Source organism: Vairimorpha ceranae, assembly GCF_000988165.1.
Source record: "Vairimorpha ceranae strain PA08 1199 chromosome Unknown NODE_23, whole genome shotgun sequence".
Taxonomy (NCBI): Eukaryota; Fungi; Microsporidia; family Nosematidae; genus Vairimorpha; species Vairimorpha ceranae.
In genome coordinates, this window is record NW_020169318.1 from 22,199 (window position 1) to 39,624 (window position 17,426).

The 17,426-nt window shown below is 25.1% G+C and overlaps 15 protein-coding genes and 1 non-coding gene across 16 annotated transcripts; 9 read left to right on the forward strand and 7 right to left on the reverse strand.

The window, feature by feature from the left end:
* Positions 1–219: 219 nt before the first annotated feature.
* On the forward strand, positions 220–816 carry AAJ76_2300022418 (hypothetical protein; the record flags this gene model as incomplete). The annotated part of the gene is made up of 1 exon (XM_024474686.1): positions 220–816. The coding sequence occupies one exon, from the start codon at positions 220–222 to the stop codon at positions 814–816; it is 597 nt and encodes a 198-aa protein (XP_024331106.1).
* A 369-nt stretch (positions 817–1,185) lies between these two features.
* Positions 1,186–1,890, forward strand: AAJ76_2300023384 (rnase p rnase mrp subunit p30-like protein; the record flags this gene model as incomplete). The annotated part of the gene is made up of 1 exon (XM_024474687.1): positions 1,186–1,890. The coding sequence occupies one exon, from the start codon at positions 1,186–1,188 to the stop codon at positions 1,888–1,890; it is 705 nt and encodes a 234-aa protein (XP_024331107.1).
* Positions 1,891–1,927: 37 nt separating this feature from the next.
* AAJ76_2300026150 (dna replication licensing factor mcm3) lies at positions 1,928–3,952 on the reverse strand (the record flags this gene model as incomplete). Its single annotated transcript, XM_024474688.1, has 1 exon — positions 1,928–3,952. One exon carries the CDS (start codon positions 3,950–3,952, stop codon positions 1,928–1,930), a length of 2,025 nt encoding a protein of 674 aa, XP_024331108.1.
* A 112-nt stretch (positions 3,953–4,064) lies between these two features.
* AAJ76_2300028155 (heavy metal translocating p-type atpase) lies at positions 4,065–5,957 on the reverse strand (the record flags this gene model as incomplete). Its single annotated transcript, XM_024474689.1, has 1 exon — positions 4,065–5,957. One exon carries the CDS (start codon positions 5,955–5,957, stop codon positions 4,065–4,067), a length of 1,893 nt encoding a protein of 630 aa, XP_024331109.1.
* Positions 5,958–6,241: 284 nt separating this feature from the next.
* AAJ76_2300028440 (hypothetical protein) lies at positions 6,242–6,943 on the forward strand (the record flags this gene model as incomplete). Its single annotated transcript, XM_024474690.1, has 1 exon — positions 6,242–6,943. The coding sequence occupies one exon, from the start codon at positions 6,242–6,244 to the stop codon at positions 6,941–6,943; it is 702 nt and encodes a 233-aa protein (XP_024331110.1).
* A 340-nt stretch (positions 6,944–7,283) lies between these two features.
* AAJ76_2300029482 (hydrolase (alpha beta hydrolase superfamily)) lies at positions 7,284–8,438 on the forward strand (the record flags this gene model as incomplete). Its single annotated transcript, XM_024474691.1, has 1 exon — positions 7,284–8,438. The coding sequence occupies one exon, from the start codon at positions 7,284–7,286 to the stop codon at positions 8,436–8,438; it is 1,155 nt and encodes a 384-aa protein (XP_024331111.1).
* A 122-nt stretch (positions 8,439–8,560) lies between these two features.
* On the reverse strand, positions 8,561–8,643 carry AAJ76_2300030841. Its single transcript has one exon. It is a non-coding gene; the product is annotated as a tRNA-Leu (tRNA).
* A 164-nt stretch (positions 8,644–8,807) lies between these two features.
* On the forward strand, positions 8,808–9,410 carry AAJ76_2300031006 (ca2+-binding protein (ef-hand superfamily); the record flags this gene model as incomplete). Its single annotated transcript, XM_024474693.1, has 1 exon — positions 8,808–9,410. The coding sequence occupies one exon, from the start codon at positions 8,808–8,810 to the stop codon at positions 9,408–9,410; it is 603 nt and encodes a 200-aa protein (XP_024331112.1).
* A 178-nt stretch (positions 9,411–9,588) lies between these two features.
* AAJ76_2300031787 (vesicular transport protein) lies at positions 9,589–11,052 on the forward strand (the record flags this gene model as incomplete). Its single annotated transcript, XM_024474694.1, has 1 exon — positions 9,589–11,052. One exon carries the CDS (start codon positions 9,589–9,591, stop codon positions 11,050–11,052), a length of 1,464 nt encoding a protein of 487 aa, XP_024331113.1.
* Positions 11,053–11,167: 115 nt separating this feature from the next.
* AAJ76_2300034103 (hydrolase (alpha beta hydrolase superfamily)) lies at positions 11,168–11,905 on the reverse strand (the record flags this gene model as incomplete). The annotated part of the gene is made up of 1 exon (XM_024474696.1): positions 11,168–11,905. The coding sequence occupies one exon, from the start codon at positions 11,903–11,905 to the stop codon at positions 11,168–11,170; it is 738 nt and encodes a 245-aa protein (XP_024331114.1).
* A 155-nt stretch (positions 11,906–12,060) lies between these two features.
* AAJ76_2300034259 (clathrin coat assembly protein ap19) lies at positions 12,061–12,399 on the forward strand (the record flags this gene model as incomplete). The annotated part of the gene is made up of 1 exon (XM_024474697.1): positions 12,061–12,399. One exon carries the CDS (start codon positions 12,061–12,063, stop codon positions 12,397–12,399), a length of 339 nt encoding a protein of 112 aa, XP_024331115.1.
* A 68-nt stretch (positions 12,400–12,467) lies between these two features.
* On the reverse strand, positions 12,468–12,701 carry AAJ76_2300034899 (hypothetical protein; the record flags this gene model as incomplete). Its single annotated transcript, XM_024474698.1, has 1 exon — positions 12,468–12,701. The coding sequence occupies one exon, from the start codon at positions 12,699–12,701 to the stop codon at positions 12,468–12,470; it is 234 nt and encodes a 77-aa protein (XP_024331116.1).
* A 63-nt stretch (positions 12,702–12,764) lies between these two features.
* Positions 12,765–13,247, reverse strand: AAJ76_2300035445 (hypothetical protein; the record flags this gene model as incomplete). Its single annotated transcript, XM_024474699.1, has 1 exon — positions 12,765–13,247. The coding sequence occupies one exon, from the start codon at positions 13,245–13,247 to the stop codon at positions 12,765–12,767; it is 483 nt and encodes a 160-aa protein (XP_024331117.1).
* A 21-nt stretch (positions 13,248–13,268) lies between these two features.
* AAJ76_2300035467 (hypothetical protein) lies at positions 13,269–13,472 on the forward strand (the record flags this gene model as incomplete). The annotated part of the gene is made up of 1 exon (XM_024474700.1): positions 13,269–13,472. The coding sequence occupies one exon, from the start codon at positions 13,269–13,271 to the stop codon at positions 13,470–13,472; it is 204 nt and encodes a 67-aa protein (XP_024331118.1).
* A 727-nt stretch (positions 13,473–14,199) lies between these two features.
* Positions 14,200–15,342, forward strand: AAJ76_2300036398 (spore wall protein 9; the record flags this gene model as incomplete). Its single annotated transcript, XM_024474701.1, has 1 exon — positions 14,200–15,342. One exon carries the CDS (start codon positions 14,200–14,202, stop codon positions 15,340–15,342), a length of 1,143 nt encoding a protein of 380 aa, XP_024331119.1.
* A 421-nt stretch (positions 15,343–15,763) lies between these two features.
* Positions 15,764–17,035, reverse strand: AAJ76_2300039233 (b-box zinc finger family protein; the record flags this gene model as incomplete). The annotated part of the gene is made up of 1 exon (XM_024474703.1): positions 15,764–17,035. One exon carries the CDS (start codon positions 17,033–17,035, stop codon positions 15,764–15,766), a length of 1,272 nt encoding a protein of 423 aa, XP_024331120.1.
* Positions 17,036–17,426: the final 391 nt, after the last annotated feature.

Here is a 17,426-nt window from a genome sequence, read left to right on the forward strand (position 1 = left end):
TTGTTTGTTTATAATTAATAATGACTCATTTGATCAACAAATAAAGTTATTTTAGTGAATTAAAAATTATTAATAAAAAAATCACGACATTTAAACGTAAAAACAAACAAACAAATGCATTTTATTTTAAAAGCAGCAATACACTATAGTTAATTAAATATATGCATTGTTTATATTTTTTTTTATGCATATAAATTAAATTTTTGCCTTTACCCCCATATGTTTAAAATAATAATTCTTATAGCAAATATAAGTTGTGTTTCAAACATTTATCCAAGCCGATGTCAAGATAGAACCCAAGAAGACAGTTATTATATGGGGGACGACCATAATCTTATAGTTCAACTAAAAAATGGTAAAGAGTATGAGTTTTCAAACGCAGTTGTTAAAAAATGTGTGGAAAATGACAATGGATATGTTCTTGAACTCAATGACGGGACGGATTTAATTGTAAATGAATCAACTGTTGATATTAGACCACCTGAAAATGGAACCTTTAATGTAAATAATGTTAGACAAGGACGGGAACAAAATGGCGATCTTGTTTTGGATTTAAACAATGGAGATCGCATGGTTGTTAAATCTGCAGAAGACTATCAGGATAATGGAGATGGAAATTACTCTATTAACGCCAACGAGAACACAGAACTAATGACTACTGATTCGCAAGATAACAAAAATACAACCACTGCTGATGAAGAAAGTGAAAGCGAGGACGAGGATGATGATGACGACGATTCTTCTTCAAGTTCATCACGCTCAATTTTATGCATAACATTTTTGATTGGATTTGTTAGTGTTTGTGTGTTAATATAAATAAAATTTTGTTTACAGTTAGCATTTTAATGATTATATTTATTTTTATAAATAAAGTGCATATAATTAAAGAATTGATAGAATTTTATATTTCAAGTGTCTGAATGATTTACAAAATGCAAAAAAACACTAAACTTTTTAGCTTTTAAAGTTAATTACTTTAAAAGTTGGTGTGGTTGTAGAATCATCAAACTTGCAATTTTAATTTACATAATAACTTCTTATAAAAACGAAAAAATAATTATTAACAATAAATACATATAGAGCCTAATAAAGTATTTTTTATACTTCTTTTAAAATACTGTTATACAACAACATTAAGTTATAAAATAAATTGTATGTAAATACATTTTAAAGCGCCCTTTCCACATGTTTTACGATCTTAACATAAACTATAAATATAACTTAGATGATTTAGACGAACTTGAACATAGCAAATTTGCAGGATTTTGCATCAATAAAGTCATTTCACAACGAAATATTAACAGCTTTACTAACTTTGCCTTACCATTTCACCTTCCATCTAAAAAAATATTTAAGAAGATCACAGTAGAACTAGAAGATAAAAATTACAATACTAAATCACTGTTAACTAAATGTGATATACTGGCTCTTAAAGTACTCGACTTTGATAACCCAGTTGATGAAAATATGTGCGATGTTATTACATTTGATTGTAAAAAAGTTGTTAAGTTTAAAAACATCAATCCTGAACTTTTTTACGAAATAAATATTGTTGACTCTTTGTACAATAAGAAGGATAGAATGGCGTGGATGTACAATGTGAGAGAATTGATTAAAGTAACCAAGTGCAAGAATATTGTAGTTGGAACTTCTGCATCACATTTTACCGAAGTAAAGGAACCACTAGATGTTATTAAAATGTTTTCTATATTTGGGATAGGTGATGATAAATGTAAAAAAATTTTAGAAAATAATGCAAGATGCTTAGAAAAATGTGCCTACAAAAGATTTGTAAGTGACAACTGTGTGTTTAACGATATTCCTGAAGGAAGTCTTAAAGAGGAATTTATACTAAAAAAATTTGAAAGCGCTAATAAATCTTACAAATAAGAATAAAATTATGGATTTGGATTGAATAAAAATCCATTTAATTTATAAAAATAACAGTACTATTTTCATAGAATATAATTTCTTGTGCACTTAAGTCTTCAAGTACTTCATCAACATCCTTTTTTGTTATATTTAAATCTGATGAAATTTTACTAAAAATTTCATCTAATGTAATGCTTGTCAAGGATTCATTATCTAGTCTAATTTCATACAATAAATTTATAATAAAATCTTTTTTTGCATTATTATTCTCAACAATTTGAATTTCTTCATCTATGCCATAATTCTCCGTATTAATCTCTTCATATTCATTCTCCGTCTTATGCCTTTTATTTTGATTAACAACTTGTTGAAAAAGCGTGGAATTTAAAAGTTCAATAGCTTGTTCTACATCATAGACTTCTGTAATTTCCGATAAACGTAATTTAGCATTGGCAGTAGAAAGACGAATAATTGTTTCTAACATTCTAGGAGTAATTGAAACAATTTGTTCTTTCTTATTTTTAATTTGTCTAAATTTTGTATATTCTTCAATAACAACTTTACTGGCTTCTTTAGTCAACATAGGTTTTATGTTTTTACATGCTTTAATATAATCTCTAAATCCATTTGAATCTTCAACTTCCTTTTGTACCATTATAGAATGATTATTGATAACATGCTCTGAGATTAAACAGTCTAGATAATAATCTGATTTGTCTAAAACAACAAAAATTAGATCAAATCTTGTCATAATTGATTCGGGTAAGCGAATATTTTCACTAGGTCTTTTACCTTCTCTATACATACCATAAATGGGATTGGCGGCAGCCAAAACAGAGCATCTGGCATTTAAAGTTGTATGTATCCCAGCCTTAGAAATAGTAACAGTTTGTTGCTCCATCACTTCATGTATTGCTACCCTATCAAGATCATTCATTTTATCAAATTCATCTATACACACAATTCCACGATCTGCCAAAATCATTGCACCAGCTTCTAATCTTTTATCTCCAGTATCCTTATCGATGACTACAGCCGCAGTAAGTCCAACACCAGAAGAACCTTTCCCTGTAGTAGCAACAGAAATTTCATTAAAGTTATATACAAATCTAAGCAGTTGGCTTTTAGCAGTAGAAGGATCTCCAACTAGTAAAATATTAATGTCACCTCTAATTTTTGCACCATTTTTCAAAATAACTTCATTACCACCAACAAGCATCATAGCCAATGCTTTCTTTATTTTATCATGTCCCCATATACTCGGCGCAACAAACTTAGTTAAATTATCATAATTATATTTAGAAATATCCCCTGTTGCATAAACACTTTTTTTCATTAAATCAATATTATTAACTATTAAAACATTTTTGAATTTAGATGGGAACTCCGTAATACCTCCTGCAGCCAGGCTTTTGTAAATTCCATAACAAATAACCCTATCACCAGGCTTAACTTTGTCTACTAAATCATGACTTAAGATACATTCTACACTTCTTGGTAGCTGACCACATGGAGAATCTTCAGGCATTTCTTGTAAATTAATAGTTTGATAATCTATATAATCACTTAGTCCATATTCAGTATTTAATAACGATCCATCAATATCTCTAGTAGGATAGACAGTATTTGTAAGCGGCAACTTTGTAATCATAGTTGAATCTCTGTATTCTTTTTGCACAAACGAGGATTTAAAATTGTTGTAATGAACACTTTTAACAATCTTGGGTCTACAGATCGAACAGCTAGTTACTATTCCTGTAATACAAATCATTTTTCCCAAAAAAAAAGAATTAATAGACCTAGGGGTAAGTTTGTATTCTCCAAATGACCCTTCAATACCAAATTTAATATTTTTATGGCTAATTTGATAAATGACATCCTCTATTTGTGGAACAAGATTAGAAGGGTCATTTATAAGCAGGTTAGCTAGTTGTACATTAAAAATTCTTATATCATTAATATTAATGATTATTCTACTTAATGATGTTTTAAGAAAAATTTCTAAATAGTCTTCATTCTTAGCATTTTTATATTCTTGTACAAAATTTCTAAATTCTTCTATTGGATCAATGATATTCATTTAAGGGGAAAAATAAATCTGTAACTTTATTAACTAGCATATAAATTGTGTAATTTATAAACAGTAACTTAAAATATTTTTACTGATATACAATCATATACAAATTTTAAAATTAAAGATAAATTGAATTTACAATAATTAAAAAATTTGGCAAGTACATTGCTAAGGAGCATTCAATAAATCCAATATTTAAAAATATTATTACTAAATTATATAAGACTGCAATAATATAATTTGTAACCTTTTTTCTATTGGATTTTCTAATTAAGTTTAACACAAAAATTAAATCTTTAATGTTATAAATGTTCACATCGGCATTCAAATTATTATTAAGGCTTATACTAACGGTAGAAGCATTAAAAGCAGGAATATCATTTATTCCATCTCCTACCATACAACAATTATTTTTATAAGCATTTAAAATATTCATTTTATCTTCTGCTTTAAGATTATAAAAATACTCTGAAATACCTACTTTTTGACAAAATTCTTCTACATTTCTTTTTTCATCTCCCGACACTATGATAACACGATAATTATTTTGCAAAATACGTACAACATTTTTAGCATTTTTTATCATCAAATCTTCCACAAAAAACCATCCACAAATTATACTGTTTCTGCTTACATAAATAGTATTTTTTAAGCACATTTTATACTTTAAATTTAAATAGTTACAAAAATCAAATTTACCAATTCTTATTTCTTCATCATCTAATTTACACCTTATACCACATGAACTTACGTATTCTTTATCGGTAATATGCCCAACACATTCTAATTTTCTTACAACATTTAATATGCTTCTTGAATATGAATTGGTAAATTCCTTTTCTAAAATATAAATAACACCTTCTAGTTCTGGACAAATTTTGTAATTAATTATTTTGCTAACCTTTGAAAGTGTCCCTGTTTTGTCTAAAAATATACATTTAACATTTTTTACTATGTCATAATTATTAATACGTACTTGTTTTTCTTTTAACTCTTTATACATCCTTAATTTTAAAATTACATCGGATATCAATAAAACGCACGGGCAGATCTTCATATTTAATTTAACTATATATTCTAATATATCTGGTAAATTATCGAATGTAAAAAATGCATTTAGTACAAATATTATATTTGTAAAAATAATAATAGTATTGTAAAGGGATTTTCTTAATTTTTTAGGCAAACAATCAAATTTTGTAATATTTGTAACTTTCACAACTATCTCTCCTTTTTTAACAATCATCCCTTCATATACCAAGTCTTTTAGTTTGAATGAATAAAGCGTATCTTCTCCAGTATTGGAAGAATTGTCTATTAAACAAGCACCATAAATTATTATTCCTGTTACGTAGATATGATCATTTCTTTTTAAATACAAAATATTATCGCGAGCTATGGATTCTACATTTTGATAATAAACAATACTTCTATCTCTTTTAAGATCATTAAATCTTACCTTAGTGTTGATATGCTTATTATTATGATCTAAATCAATAAACTTGAAACTCTTGATTTGTTGATCAAAATTTGTGACAATCTTTTTAAAATTTGTTTTCTCTAAAACTTTAAATGTATTAAATTTTGCCAGAATATTTAATTTATCTGTAATAAATGTATTAATAATAATGTATATCAAAATGCTTGATGAATTGCCAATGAAACGATCGTCAAATTTTAAAAAATATAAAATGTACAACAGAAGAGAAAAAATTCGATAAAAAACCATATTTTTTCTTTTTAGACTGTTCCACTGCAGAATCAACATTATGAAAAGCTTAAGGTACAAAAAGTCATGACTTATATTTAGTAAAACCAAAAGAAACATGGTTACAAAATAATGCTTAAAATTAATGCTTTGTGTATCAAACCCCTTTTCATTAATTTTCCTAAGTATTTTATTCAAGTTTTTAGTGTAATTTATTAAAATTTCTTTCGAAAATACATTAATATGATATGTGTGTATCTCTGGAATTGACAATAAAATTGCATTAAGTTTATTTATGCACATTATACATGATAAATTAGTAATTTTGATAATTTTGGATTTCATGCAGTAAAAAATTTACTGCTATTTAAGCATTTTTGCATAAATTATTAAATTTAAATAATTATAAATAAATTACAATTTAGTTTAAACAAATATAATCTATAAACAAATATTTTTTTTAATATAAAAATCTTATTTAAAATACGATGTAAAATTTTATTGTTAATAAACAGCAGTTTGTTGAATAAAAGTTAAATGAAAACAAACATAATGTAACTTTGTTTCTTTTTAAACAAATTAGCACAATGTTTGTAACAATAATTTTTTTGTTTTTATTCAACTTTTTACCCATGGATTGTAAAATGTCTGCTCAAAATGCTCAAACATTGGATAAAATTTGTTCAGTAGTTAAATCTAAATACTTAGTATTTGATACTACAGAATCAGTGAAATTACAGCTCATTTCTGAACAAAAAAATCTTGTCTGTAATATATCTATTAATTCGGTTTTTTTTGATATATGTTCTCTAAAAAATATTGTATTAAGAATTAATAAACCACGCTTTTTTTATCAAAAAATGTTAAGCTTAGAAATTGTAACTAAGCCATCCTTTCTAATTTTTATTTATGAATTTGAAGATTATATTTATAGACACAGATATGTTATTTTTAATGCATCTTTATACAAGTTACCATTTGTTATAAATCGAAGCGATTATTTTGATGCATTTTTATTGTATCAAGTAATATCACAAGTTTCAGGCGAAGCTAAAATTTTATTTGACGAATCTTTTGGCAGAGTTTATAATGAAACTATAAGCTTAAAATTTGAATGTAAAGGGTTTTCAGGAATAAGTTTCGTTTTTGATACTGAAATTTTGCGTAGAATTTTATCTATTAATGATAATTTTGATAGTTGCTTGCTTAATTGGGAGGATAGTGAGTCGCCTGTTAATTTTAATTTTTATAGTACTTTTTTATCAGTATTTATCTTTGTAGCAACATAAATCTACACTTGCACTAAAATAAGAATTGTTATATAGAAATTTATATTTATTTACGTTTAAAGTAAATTTAGAGGTGTGTGCTTTTCTGCTTAAAGGCTATTACCCTTAAAAATCAATAAATTGAGAATTATATTTTTAGAGACTTTTGATCTTTAAACATTTTATACTTTTAAATTTGTTTCCATTTTAAAAAAACAGTCTTTTTTATTAATCTTAAATAATAACATTTATCTATTATTCTATAAAAAAGGCATTTGTTAAGTTTAAACTTCATTTCAATTATTATTGTATTTCTTTTTACAGCACTTTGCAAAAAATCTTTTTTAATTTTTAACCGTAAATGAGACACGACGAAATAGATGTACAAAATTTCGTAGATGAAAGGGAATCTGATATTAAAATTTTGGAAAAATCTATAAATTCATCCAGAAAAAAAACAATGTTATTTCAAAGATTGCCATTTTATAGACGAAGACGCACAAGATCAAATTTTTGCAAGAAACAAAGGTCTGTTAGACAAAAACGAAGACACTATTTAAAAACTCATGTTTGGTATGCAAAACGCTTTAAAATGATCAAATTGGATAATGTTGGCATTCCGATCAAAAGGAATCAAAAAAGCAGTAAATTTATTTATAAATCGCAGCATAGAGGATTTATTTTTGATGAATCTTTTAAAAAATCATATGTGTGCTTTTTAAATGACACAAATTTACGACAATTTAATATTAATTATAATTTAATAAATAAAGTACAACTAATACAAACAGAAGAAGGATATATTGAGGCAATTGTAACAGAAAAGATTTGTATACTACTATTGCCGATGGGAATGAACTGCAACTTCGATGTTTTAGCTTATTTTGATTGTTTGATATCATTAATAAAAATAAACGATGAATTTATTAAAGACTTTTATATGGATGTTGATGGTGCTATTGAAAATAAAACTATATTTTACGTTGAAAATATAAATAATTATGAGAGTGGAAAGTTATTTTTATCTTCAAAAGATGTTATGCGTATTTGGCTTCACTTTATAAAAAAAGGATGCATTCCGATTTGCATTGAAGAGATGCAAAGGTTAGCTTTAGAAAATGATTATATGGTCTACCCATTTGATGATGTACACAGCAAAATGTTTAAAATGCTTGAAGATGCACAGAATACCGAATTTATAAATAAATACGAAAGAACACCCAAAAGCAAGAAAACAAGTATTAACTTTGAACATCTATATATACAAACACGTGACAGAGTTTTTTTTTATATTTTCGAGCTTACAAAAGGAGTACTTAACAAAAATGCTTTTATTTACAGTACAGACAATCAGCTGGTTGGTAGAGTAATACGGGGAAACTTTTGTTTTACCAAAGGAAAAAGTAAAGGTCTTTGCTATACTAATGATATGCTTGAACTTAAAAAAACATTTAAAGCTAAAAACTATAATAATAATAATTTTTATGAGATTAAAATTGTAAAACTTTTGCTTTGATTTATTTATTATTGTTTTATTGCAAATACGATAATGCAACCACCTTTTTAGAGTTAATATTGTTTAAAGCTGTTGTTTTACCAATTAAATTATCTATGATAGACAAACTTTTTTATAAAAAAATGGCCAGAGCGGGATTTGAACCCGCGCCTCCGAAGAGATTGGCGCCTTAAGCCAACGCCTTAACCACTCGGCCATCTGACCAACATTTTAATTGTGTCAAACTTATGTTCACACTATAATACGAAATCATTTTTTTCCTGCTTTATAATTTACTGGATTTATGTTAGATTGGTCATCCTTTTCTGTTATTAATAACTTACAAGATAATTTTATTGTAACCAAAATTTTTAGAATTTTAAGCCCTCTATGGGAAATGTAAACAGTACTATTTTATGCGAAGAAGAACTAGAAGAATTAAAGAACACTAGCGTATTTAATTTTGTGGAAATAGAACATTTGTATGAAAGATTCTGCTATTTAGATAGATTGAATGTAGGATACTTAACATACAAGGAATTAAATAGTATACCAGAATTTGAAATGAATCCATTTAATAAATTAATATGTAGTGTAATTGAGAGACGATTTGATTACCAAAACATTACTTTTGCACACTTTTTAGATCTTATAGGATTATTTAATATAAGAACAGATCTGAATAAAAGAATTAAATTTCTATTTGATATATTTGATTTAAATCAAGATGGTAAACTTTGTAAATCTGTGCTCAAAAGAATATTTAAATTAATGGGATGTAATGATGATAAAGAAGTAGATATTGTTCTTAAAATGTATGATATACATAAGAAAGGATATATTGATTTTAATGACTTTACGGCTTTTTACATGAGTGATCCTATTATTGAACAGAATATGCTTATTGATTTTACAAAAAATATTAAACAACCCAGCAAGGTAGGGTTTAAAGATATTATTATTCCTTATTTTTTTAATAAGAAGAATCGATAGTGTTATATACCTTTAATATAAATTTATTTTTAAAATTGGTATTCAATAACCTTTGTTTATTTGAAATTGCTTTAAATACTTGATTTGATTGCATTTTGATTATCAAATATTGTAAAATAAATACTTCAATTATAAACTAAAATATTTTTTGCTCTTCTATTGTATTTTACCCCAATAAATGTTTTTTTTTAAAGGTAGCGTAGACAATGATAACGAAGAGGAATCAATTGATCTTTTAATTTCTAGATTAGAACATAGTGAGTACTTAGAAGACAAGTATGATGCTTTAGAAGAATTAGAAAAGCTTTCTGCAAAGAATATAATAGAAGTGGGAACACATGGTTTACAACCCATTATTTTCTCTACAAATGAATTGTCTGATATTTCTTGCCAATTTAGAATATTAGCCTCAATATTTACGTCTGAATACAGTGACGAATTTATTGCGCTTTTGTTAAAAAATCAAGAATTAATAGAAATATTAATGAATAACAGACATAAAGATTCCACTGGTTTTTTTAATTTACTATTAATTCTTACTTTAAATTTGGATTTTTGTAAAACATTTGTAAAAATAAAAGATGCTTCTCATTACAGTGTTAATTTAATAGATAAGAATAATATTGATATTATTAAAAGATTAATTAAAATTGATAATAATTTTGATAAAGAAATAGTATTTGATAGTATTTTCGAGAAGTTAATAAATGGTGTACCAAATAATAGTAGTTTTGTTAATTTAATACTAGAACTTTTAGAAAATAATCATTTTAATCAAAATTACTTTGTAGAAACTGATTGGTATAAAATGCTAACATGTGGTTATTTTAACATTCTGAATATTCTTATAGATAACACTAATAATAATATAGAATATATAAAAGACAATATATATAGATATTACTCTTTTGATAAAGCACTTAAAGATAAGAATTATGAATATATTTATAAAATGATATATAAATCTAGAAGCTACCGCAAAATCCTATCAGAAATATTTTATAGTGAAACATATGAGGATATTTTTACTGTTAATTTTGAAGACAATATTGAGCATAATGAAGAAGTTAATGAGTTTATTTTGCTAACATACTATTTTATGCATAAAAAAATTTTGAAATTTCAACCAACTGGTTTTGTTTATTTAATCTATTCTGAGCTTTTATGGGACCTTAAAAGTATTCCAAAAATACTTATATCCCAATCAAAATATAAATGTATAGTAGAACAGATTTACTATTCTAGCCATTCTGTTTCTAGACTTTTATTATTATATGTTTTTAGAAATATTGAATTTAATCTAGAATTATCTTTGATAGATTTTAATTTGCAAACCAGTATTTATCATTTAATTATGGCTGACACCAATTATGTTTTAGAGCATCTATCATTTTTTAAAGAAAAAATTTATGATCAAAATGAAAACGTTTTGCTTAAAAAAATATGTATTTTGCTGTGTTGTATTCACGAAATAAAGATTAATTTTAATAAAGCATATATTATAGAGAATGCAAAGTATATAAGAAAATTTCTTATAAATTTAAGCTTAGATTCAGATTTTTATTTGATTGATGAAGCTTTAATTTTAATAATTGATAAAATTAATGAACTTATAAATTTATACAATAATAATTTAATATAAATTTTTTATGAATCAAAAAAAAAGTGTTTTCCGGGGAATTTTTTTTATTTTTGATCTTTGATAATATTGCTTTTACATAATAAAATTTTATCTTTTAATTTCTTTTATTAATATTTTAATGCTTTTTTATTAATTTTATAAGCTTTTTCTGAGATTCTTTATCTTTTAAAAAATGGTCACCACCTTCAAATACTATTACCTCAGAGTTTGTAACTTTATTAAATTTTTCTTTTATATCTTTGATTCCATATTCATCATTTCCAGATATGACAAAAATTAGCTTGTAGTTATTCTTATTCAAATTTTTAAAATGATCATCATCTAAATAAGAAGAAAATAAATCTTCTTTGTTATATCTAAAATATAAACTTTTAAATCTTTCCTTTGTATAAACTACATTCTCAAAATAAAATAATTTATCATTTTGAATTTGACTGTTAATTTTATATTTGTATTCAAAATATTCTGTATCAGATACTGCACCTTGCAAAATACATAATTTAATCCTTAAATCTACATATAGGTTTATGTATAACATTATGACTTGGCAACCAGTGGAATTCCCTAATAGAATAATATCTCCTTGTAAGTCTTTAATAACATTAGATAAGTCAGTTACATCATTATCTATCGAGTATATACCAAAATTGGGATGCGATCTAAATTGAGGGATTATAAGATTTATATTTTTTTTCTTAGTCATGCGATATAAAGTCTTTGTATATGGCAAAGATAAAAGATTATGATACAATCCTCCGACAAGAATAATATTTGTTTTCGATTTTATGTTAGAAGAAAAAGCTATTAAATGATTGACTGTATCATATTCATAAATTATCCCCTTTAATGACATCGGTAAAATTTTTATTGTATTATATATATTTTTTTAATTAATAAATTCAATATAAAAAACTAAACAATCCAAATGTATCAATAATTTTATACTTTTCTTTTATGTTTATTTTTATGCTATAATTTTATTTAAATAAAAAATTGAAAACAAACAAAATGATAAACAAACTATTAGTATTTACTGAAAACAAAGAAACTCGAATAGTCAGAACATATGCCGATACATATACTGACGATGAGATTAAAGAAATTATTTTGTTAGAAAAAGATTCTAATATAATAGGAGACATAATTTTTAAAAAATTTGATGACATTTATTTTTGTTTAGTTGTCAAAAATGAAAACGAATTATATGCCTTAGGCCTTATAAATACACTAGTAGAAACTCTTAATTATAAGTTTCCAAACTTGACAGATATCAATTTTGTTTATCAATTTAAAGAAATTTATGACATTATAGATTCAATGTTTGTAGGGGGATATGTTATACAATAAAAAACTTAGCTTTTTAGTAGTAGTCATAATATTAAAAGTAACAAGAAAAAAAAATATAATATGCTTTATTAAAGTTCCCATGCTTTATCAAAGTTTTCTGCATTAACATCCTCGTTTTCTTTATTATCAACAATATTTTGCAAAGCTTTGCAAAATTTATATGCATTTCCTTGAGATTTATGCAAAGCATTTTTTACCGGCGTTAATATTCTAGCTTTACTTGAAGGAGAATCAAATATTTTCCTAGGAAGTTTACTATTATTATTTTTTAAACCTAAAGATTTTCCTTGCTTGTCGTCCATTTAAGGGCTTATAAGATTATAAAATATTTCAATATGTTGTAAAGTTAAAAATATCAAATTTCACTATACTTTTTTATTTGTACGTCTTTTTTGTTTGAGTATTACCGTTTCATTTTTCAAATATCTAGCGTTATTCAATATTTCATCATTTTTATATATTTCTTGTTTACTAACACTTAGTCCTATTTTGTCATATATTAATTTCTTAGCATCTTTAACATAACATTCATCCAATTCTATTACTTCATTACCTTGTCTAATGCTACAATCAAGTATTATTAATACTTTATTAGATGAAGCAACAACAGTTTCTTTTATTTCTTCTGTTAGTGTACATAAAATCTTAAACTTTGTAAAATTTTTTAAATTTTTTCTAAATTTAAAAAAATCATACAAAATATTATTTTCTAATTGAAACAAGGCTCTTTTATAGTTTTCTTTTATTTTTGTATAATTTTTTGTATTTACTATTTTATTTTCTAGAAACACGTTGTCTAGAATATCATTTTTTACTTCTTCATCATCTGAAAATAAAACTGTAAACATTAAGGGGAATTAATGCCCCTAATGGTTACATGTCCACAAGAATATTTACAAAAACACATTGGAAAGTATGTGGAAATTCAAACTTATAATAACAGAAAAATTGAAGGAATATTAAGTGGTTTTGATGTTTATGTTAATATGTATATTAAAAATGCGAAAGATATAAATTATATTGGAGATGTAATAATAAATGGTAGTAATATTATGTTTTGCAATTTAAAGTAAATAAAATTTTAAATTTTAATGGTTAGCACATAAATTTTGAATAAAACATTATTTTCGTATTTTTATTTAAGTTATTTAAAAGTATTTATTTAAGCTTATTATATACAAAATATTAATTGAATAGTATTTTAAATAAAAGCAAGTTGTACAGACCATAAATTTATCTTAAAAACTATATGCTTAGATGTGTTACTTTAATTAATAATTATAAAGTGCGTGATTTAGAAAATAAACATTCTTTTTAGCTAAATTATAAAATTTATAAACATAGATTATAAATAAATTTAAAGAAAAGTATTAATTTTATAAAATTTGTATCATGTACATGTTTTGTTTATCTAAGATAAAAAAGTTTTATTAAGCATAAAAGTTGACAGACATTAATTATGTGATTTGTTTTATTTGAACATTTTTATATTAAAAATAAATTACAAAAAATTGTAAAATTACCATTTTTTAATTACACAATTTAAATGCATTTTGTGAAATATGTCAACGTTGTTTAAAATCACTTCTGCTACATTTTAAATGTTAAAACTTTTGATAAACTTACATTTAGTTTTTTTTGCTACATTGATTTATTAAATTTACACTTATTAGATAAATGCAAGTATGCTAATGCAATAGTTGTTTTTGATCTAAAAAATATTTGGCAGTTATCGATAAATCACATTTTTAAAATTTGCTCCTTTAAAAATTTATAAAAAATATTTTTTCACCCCTAAAAATGTCAGCAGATCCTAAAATACAGAATGGAAAATCTTACATAATGTGGAAACTTATTATATTTGGTGCAATGGGTGTTTGTATATCATGGCTTGCTATGCTTATTGTATTTGGTAATTTTGTAGACATTAATCCAGATTTATATGCGAGAACGTTTTTGGTCTGGAGGAATAAAGGGGGAGATGCTGCTATGTTTGAAGGTAGATACAAAGGATATAAAAGTCATGATTATAAAGCAGATAAAAAATTTGATGAATTTCTTGATTTTGCTCAAGAAAAAGACGGTTATATCATTGCAGGGAATTATCCACTTCATGCCCCAAGAGGACCAGAAAAGTTGTATACACTGATGGATGACAAGGGCTTGGTTAAAGAACTTTGGATTATTGAATTTAACATTAAATTCTTGTTAAATAAAGATAAGTTCGCTAATAAAGATGCGTATAGAGATTCTGCTATTGATGCTATGAAAAAGAAAACGTACGATCAGAAGTTTAAGTCACAGTGGTTTATTAATGATAAAAACATTGATGAGAAAGATATTGTTGAAGCTTTTAGTGATGGAGTTAATTTAAAGTTGTGGGCGAAGATAGTCAGCTCTTTCTATGAAATTCTTAACAATTTGGTAGAAGGCAAAAAGTCTGACTATAAGTTTAAAAATGGCAAGGTTGAAGATAATCTCTTTGCAGACATTAGGAAACTTTTTACTCCTTTAAAATATGATGATAAAAAACTAAGAGAGAAAGCTAATAATTTTTTTACTAATATGGGAACAGTTAAAGCTTCTCCATATGAGACTTTTACTTATTCAAGGTTGTTTAATCTCTTTACTTTTTTGACAATTAATCATAATTTCGATTACAACACTAAGATTGATAAAGACAATAAACCAAAGGAAAAAGAGTTGTATTCTAAAGAGAAAGCCGAAATATTTGCTCATATTTTTGCCAAGGTTTATGAAAAGCCCTTCACTTATAGTCTTCCTAATCCTACTTTTAAAGATAGATTAAGCCAATGGTTTGGAACAAGCCAAAATATTTCTAAAATTAAGGATGTCAAACAGGAAAGCAATATAAAAAAATCACTTGCTACAATGAAACAAAATGTTGATGCTATTATGCATGCAGCAACAAGTAATCAATAAAAAAATTTATTGAAATTCAAAATGCGTAGGTTTTTAAAAGTAAAAATGAAAAAATTTTAACGTACATTGTTTATAAAAATTGAAATTAAGTTTTTTAAATTTTTTATTGAGTTTAGGTGAGTAAATGACTGTTAATTACAGCTTAATTTTGATGTGTCTTAAGGTTAAAGTAATAACTAAATAGATAAATTACTTTTAATTCATTGGTATATCAAAATTAAATTTCTGTCTTACAATAATGTTTTTCAGTGCAATATATAGTAAATCAAAAACTTGTCCAAATAACATTCAATTTAAAACTAAGAAACAAATTTTAAATTAATTTTTTTGTATGATTTAATATATTTTTTTACTAAGTCTGTGTAATTACTATATTTTAAAAACAATATATTAAATAGAATTAATTGTCAATATTAAATATTTAATAAAAATCATGTTTATCAGATATTTTTCCCCTTGTCTCCACGTACATTTTTGTAGATTTATCCATTCTTGGAGATTGACCTTGTCGTGGGACTAATTGTACAGGATCGCCCAAGCTTAATTTACCTCGTAAATCTATATGCTTTGGACTGTAACTAATCTCACAATCTACATCCAATTCATTTCTCTGCTTTACAACACTTTTAAAATTGCAAACTAGTAAAGAAGGTTCCATTGAAATAGCATATTCTTTCATTCTTTCTAGATAATCCATTTTACAAATACTTTTAATGTATTGTGCATTAATACACTGATATTGGCTATTTTCATATAAACTTAATTCATCCATTATAGCCTTATATTCATTTTCAATCTTTTCTCTGGTCTCTGATATATTTGTTTGAAATAGTCTACACGAATTTTTAAAATATTCTACGGTTTTCTCATAGTGTTCCACAACAGGAGCAAGTTGTTGATTTGACACATTAACTTCATTTTTTAAAATATCACATACTTCAAGATATCCAACTAATCCATGACCACTATTAGGTAACTCAGAATGATTGCCATTAATTTTACACTTAGTACAAATCGGGATAGTACATGTCATACAAAAGTATTCTACAAGAGTATCAGAATGAATAGAACAATAGATAAATTTGCGCCTACCACATTGATTAAAATAGTATCTATTGTGTCTTTTATGAAATTGATCATAGTGCACTTCTTCGTCACATTTTTCACAAAAACTAGCGCGCTCTGATGGACAGAATGAAATTGATTGATTTGATCGACATCTGTCACATACAAACGATCCCTTTGACTTAAGCTCCAATTCTTCGTCATATTCAAAGGTTATAGAATAAAGGGGAAGAATCCTACTAGAATCTTTTATTACATAGCTATAGTCTTTGACATTAAGGTTATTATCATCTAAAAGTAATTTAAACTTTTCTGATTTTTCATTAATAATAAAACTTTCATAATTGTCCGGTGGATTAAGTGTTCTTGAATACTCCCTAGTAACAAATAATGAATCTCCTACAGCCACTTCACAATATTTCACTGTATGTTTGAAGCCTTCGGAAATTGGTATATTAAACATTGGAAACGTCTGATCATCTTTTGTAAATAACTTTAACGTTTTAGTGTCACCAAATTTTTTTTTAAAAGAAGAAATAGCATCAGCATCACTTATATCTTTTATGTCTTCTAGACGCAATAAAGTACTATCTAGTGTAAATTTAAGTATATACTCGATGTCTTGCATTTTTAGGGTTTAAAAAATTAAAATATAAAAAATTGTAAAGGTTTATTTAATTTATAAACTTTTTTGGTACAAACTACGAAATATGTTTAACTACATTGAAAATCAAAACAAATAGTGATATATTTTAATTAACATTTTTATAAAAGCAATTATAGACACATTTATTTTTACGTTAATTTGTTAATTAAAATATCAAAATGTAATCAATTAAAATTTGCAATATATTTAATGCGTTGTGGTGTCTCTTCTTTTTGTTTAAAAATATGAATTATTTATTTTCAAACATACATTCATAAAATACCATAATACATGTCTATTAATTCATTTAACAACTTTGATAAAGTTAGTAAAATTCAAGATACATGTAACAATTTAAAAAGCTAGCGGCAAA